This window comes from Prorops nasuta, unplaced genomic scaffold, assembly GCF_024137725.1.
Source record: "Prorops nasuta isolate Cenicafe-Biocafe unplaced genomic scaffold, Cenicafe_Pnas_1.2 PNAS00007, whole genome shotgun sequence".
Classification (NCBI taxonomy): domain Eukaryota; kingdom Metazoa; phylum Arthropoda; class Insecta; order Hymenoptera; family Bethylidae; genus Prorops; species Prorops nasuta.
The window spans coordinates 7,342,076-7,347,424 of NW_027116804.1; the positions used below are offsets into that span (position 1 = coordinate 7,342,076).

The 5,349-nt window shown below is 31.7% G+C and overlaps 1 protein-coding gene across 1 annotated transcript; it reads left to right on the forward strand.

Moving 5' to 3' along the window:
- The first annotated feature begins 2,330 nt into the window (after positions 1–2,330).
- Positions 2,331–4,713, forward strand: LOC136775039 (general transcription factor II-I repeat domain-containing protein 2B-like). Its single transcript, XM_066729514.1, has 6 exons — positions 2,331–2,638; positions 2,723–3,114; positions 3,199–3,647; positions 3,741–3,965; positions 4,028–4,089; positions 4,509–4,713. Exons 1-6 carry the CDS (start codon positions 2,331–2,333, stop codon positions 4,711–4,713), a joined length of 1,641 nt encoding a protein of 546 aa, XP_066585611.1.
- The last annotated feature ends 636 nt before the right edge of the window (positions 4,714–5,349 follow it).

Here is a 5,349-nt window from a genome sequence, read left to right on the forward strand (position 1 = left end):
CTTCATTATTTTCGGTGAGCTTCTTTAATGGTTCAACTATTGGTTTAAAAGTTTCATTTAAACTGTCTTCCATCATTACTCTGTCTGATTTGAGTGCGCGATATTTTTGACGAATTACTTCATTTGCCTCAGCAATCTTCTTTAGAAGCTTTTTCTCCTTCATTTTGTAAAGCTATTCTCTATTCAATATATAGACTTGTTCAACGTTTAAGGTTAAACTAACATTTTTGACCATTAACATCACTCTTTAATCCAGGGCTCGGAACGGCTTGCAACTTTCGGCTGATTTCCAAGCTCTATCCCCTCCACCAAGTCACGTGGGCTCGCAGTCGCTGGTCTTAGCTGTGCGCGCAAGCCTAAGCCAGGTGCGGCGCACGTAATTATTATGGTTCAGATAAAACACGTGACACCAAATTAATGTTTATCAGCAATAGTATTATTGTTTATGCTGAAAAAATTCCATATGAATAAAAATGTTACATTAGTATAAATTATGTACCATTTTTAGGCTTAACGTCATTTTAAATATACTATTACAAAATAATATAAGTCGAAAGTGTTGCACTAATGTAATTATTTGATTTTAATAAACATTAAATTTATTCGATCTATAAAAGAATAGTGCTATGGCTCTGTGTATTGAATTTGTAACTATTAAAAGTAAGCAAATTGCAGTATTATTTTCTATATTATAGTTCTGCTGCTAAAAATAAAAATGCGTACAAATACAATAATATTTACCATTTTTTTTACATGAAAAGATATACCTGTACTTATATACCTATCTACTTTAATGATGTAGACAGTTTCAATAATCAAATGACAGATTCTTAATAGATTTCCACATCACCCAGGAGGTACTTTTAATGATGCATCTTTTTTAAGTAGTATCCCCAGTAGGTTTAATCCACTATAATTAACAACACGAGAAATTAAAAATTCATTTGGTTTATATGTTGTGATTGGAGGAATTATCAAAGAAGTATCTATCTCATTGTGTTAATCAAATATGTTCTCTTAAGAGTAGCCAATGTGGAATCATTCATGGAAAATCGTAAATCATTTTTAATTTGTTTCAGTTTCGAAAGTGAACATATTCACGCAAATAGGTAGATTTAAACAGAAAAAATTTTGCGCCTAAAATTTCTGAAAAGACATAGAATTGCTTCTTAAAGTTGCAAGTATTTGGAGCAGATTCTTGAAGTAAATATTTACAGACGGCAATGTGAAGAATAATATTAAATACTAAATCATGCCTAAACATACATTAAAATTTGCACCGAAGGAATTAATACGTCTGATCAATTGAGAAATAGACTGTTTTGACGTTTGCAATTAATAAATTGACATTATGAAGGTGATTAGTTAAGCTATTGTTATTAAAGCTAATTCACAAGGAGAATGCATATTTTTTGTTCTATAAGAAATTTTGAAACTTTCGCTGGTTTTTAATGATAAATAAGACGCGATTTTATGAGAATGTGTACAACTGTACGCACACTACTTTAAGCAAATTCACACCTACATGTAATTTTAATTTGATATATCTAGTGAACTGCTATAAGGAATGTTACTTTCATATGGTGTTTTGAAAAGCTCTTGAGATAAGCTAAAAGAATATGCAATAAAAAATAGTAGGTTATTTAAAAAATTCAACGTGACCTTCATATGTTTTTCAAACACAATTTGAAAATCAAACTAATGATAACATTTTATGTCCCCTTTTGAACCATAAAACTTTTGTATGAAACATTTTTTGAAAAATTATTGGATTTCGAAATAATCAACTGGTAACTTTTGTAACGATCACCCTGTGTTGTTATTATACTCAGGAGGTTGACTAGAAGATTTAAATATTTTAGTATTATTTTCAGTCTCCCAACGAACTTTTTCAATATAACAACAATATTATTGACATTGCCAAATATCAGCAGTTGTTCGATAGATGATTATTGCCGTTTAAAGTGTCACAATAAACGGTCATTAGAACGGATTAGTCGATTAGGTCTCCGGTTGTGCGATTTTGTAATTTAGAGGTCGAAATAAATCTTCTCTTCTTTCTTTTGTTCATCAAAAATTGATTTCTTTTGAAAGCAAGTGATATCGATTTCTTCCTTGACTTTGCTGGTTTTGTATTGTGAATTCTCTAATATATTGACAGTTAGAGTGATAAAATGAGTGGAAATCAAAAATATAAGCAGCGTTTCAACAGTTGCTGGGAAGACAAATTCTTCGTTTATATATCCAACAAAACGGTAGGTCTGATTTGCCATTATGAGCCATCCATAGTTTCTAAATTTACTATAGAAAAACATTATTTTTCAAAGCACATGTCAAAATATAATCATTCAATTTATAAGGATGATGAAAGACGAAATTTAATAGAAGAATTGAAATTAGTTCTTAAACAATATTCTGATGAACCTCCAAATTTGGATATTGCTGCCCAAACATCCTCATTTGCTCGTAAAGCTTCCTACGATATTTCTTTGCTTATTGCTCAACGTGGTAAGCCTTTTGTTGATGGCGAATTAATTAAATCGTGTCTTCTTAAAGCAGTAAATGCATTTGGAGGATCTTTGACGGTTGATTATATTCTTCAAATTCCATTGAGCGATAAAACGGTTGCTTCCAGAGTGTAAGTAATAGCTGGTTCTATTGAAGAAAAATTGAAATCTCTGCTACAGTCGTGTGTATATTTTTCATTGTGCCTCGACGAAAGTACTGACAACCGTCATGTCAGTCAATTAAGTATGTTTGTGCGCATTGTACAAGATGACTTTTCTTATACTGAAGAGTTTTTAGATTTCTTCCCGTTACATGGTACAACGACAGGCGCAGATATTTTTAGCGCGATAGAAAACACTTTTGAAAAATTTAATATTAATTTTTCCAAGTGTTCATGCATCGTTACGGATGGTGCACCATCTATGGTAGGAACTAGAATAGGATTTGCTGGGCAGCTATTTCAAAGAAATATAAAAGTTCCTTTAATCCATTGTATTATTCATCAAGAAGCATTATGTGGCAAAGCAATAAAGATTACTGCTGCAATCAAAATGATCACAAAAATTATAAATTTCATTAAAGGAGGAAATAGATCATTAACTCATCGTCAATTTAAATTATTTTTAGCTTAGCATGATTCACTCTATAAGGATATACCTTTATATTCTGATGTTCGTTGGCTTAGTGCAGGGCAATGTTTAGAAAGGTTTTTCGCTTTAAAAAATGAAATAATGATGTTCTTGCATAGTATAGCAATGACATCAGCAATGTATAATGAGTTCAAATCATTCTTAGAAGATATAGATTCCCTTTGTGAGCTAGCACTAATAACAGATTTAACAAATCATCTTAACACCTTGAATTATAAATTGCAAACATCAAAACAATCTATTTCTCAATTAGGCAGTCATATCGATTCCTTCATAGCAAAATTAAATATGCTTACGCATGATTTAATACATAATAGCTTTTATCACTTTCCCGCATGTAAATATTTACTGGAAGAATCTGCTCCAAATACTTGCGACTTTAAGAAACACTTCTATATCCTTCAATCGATTATTGAAGAATTTACTACTCGTTTTAAAGATTTGCAAGCTTTTCGGAAGGAGATAATTTTATATGAAAATGTCTTCTTTGTACCTATTGAAGAGTAAAATGTAACCTTACGGGAAGAACTTTGCGACTTACAAAATGATATTTCTTTGCATTATTTAAAAAATAAATTTCAGAACTCATTAGAAATTTTTAAAACCTTGCCAAAAGACAAATATCCTTTTCTAAGAAGTTTTGGGCTCAGGATATTTTCTATGTTTGGATCCACCTATTTGTGTGAATGTTTGTTTTATAAAATGAAACAAATCAAGAATGATTTACGGTCTTCCATGAATGATTCCATTCTGACTGCTCTTATGAGAACATATTTAACTAACATCGAAATAGATACTTCTTCATTAGTTCCTCCAGTCACAACATATAAACCAAATTAAGTTTTAAATTCTCTTGTTGTCAATTACAGTGGATTAGATCTATTGGGGATACCACTTACAAAAAAAATGCATCATTAATAGTACCTCCTGGGTGATGTGGAAATCTATTAAGAATCTCTCATTTGATCCTTGAAACAGTCTACAATATTAAATCATATATATATAAGAATATAATTACAGGTATAACTTTCGTGCGAAAGGAATGGAAAATAGTATTGTATTCGTACGCATATTTATTTTTTGCAGAAAAACTACAATAGGGAAAATAATACTGCAATTTGCGTACTTTTAATAGTTATAAATTCAACACGCAGGGCCATAGCACTATTCTTTTATAGATCAAATAAATTTAATGTTTATTAAAATCAACTAATTACATTAGTGTAACACACTTTCGACTTATTATTTGGTAATACTATATTTGGAATAACGTTGAGCCAATAAATGGTAAATTTTCTATACTACTGCTGATAAACAGTAATTTGGTCCCATGTATTTTATTTGTTCCAGAATTGCGTGTGCCGCCCCTGGCTATGTTTTACGCGCCCAGCTACGACCAGCGACTGCGAGCCCACTTGACTTGGTGGAGGGGATAGAGCTTGGAAATCAGCCGAAAGTTGCAACCCGTTCCGAGCCCTGCTTTAATCACAGCATATTTATTGAAACCCTTTCGATATCGTCCATTTTGCATTGCACTGTCTTTATCAATTACTAAAAATCCATAATCACGCTTCCAACAATTTGAACACAATTCACAAAATTTTTCAAACGCCATATCTGTATTTACATGCTCGTTATTTATATGTTTTAGGTTAGTTCCATCTTGTTTAAAAATAATTAAAAAATTTGCATTATCACGTATTAGATGTTTTGGTATCGTTGCATAGGTCTGACAAAAATAAAAGCAATCAATCTTAGAATGTCTACCCATGGAGAAGTAGTCTCTTATATTGTCTTGCTTATCGGTTGCAACATCACCGAATATGAAAATTGAATTTGGTAGTGCTTCAGCTACTTTTATAACCTCGCTATTATTAGAAAATTGGAAATAACTAATTTCTTCATTGTCCTATAATAGTCACTCCAAGTATCGATATTTTGGTTGCTGCCACGATTTTGAATAAACGTATAGGTTTTCAAATCTCACACCCTGAGGGCTTTCTATAAAACTTAGCAATACATTTGTTTTTCCACAATTTGAAGGGCCACAAACTATACAGCGTATGGTTGATGAGAGTAGAGGTCCGTGACGTCTCATACATTTATCGGTTGTTCGGTAATCTATATTAGAAACACGAATACCGAGCAGCTGCTTTACGAAGTCCATGACTGAAAACTCTGTGGTCATACA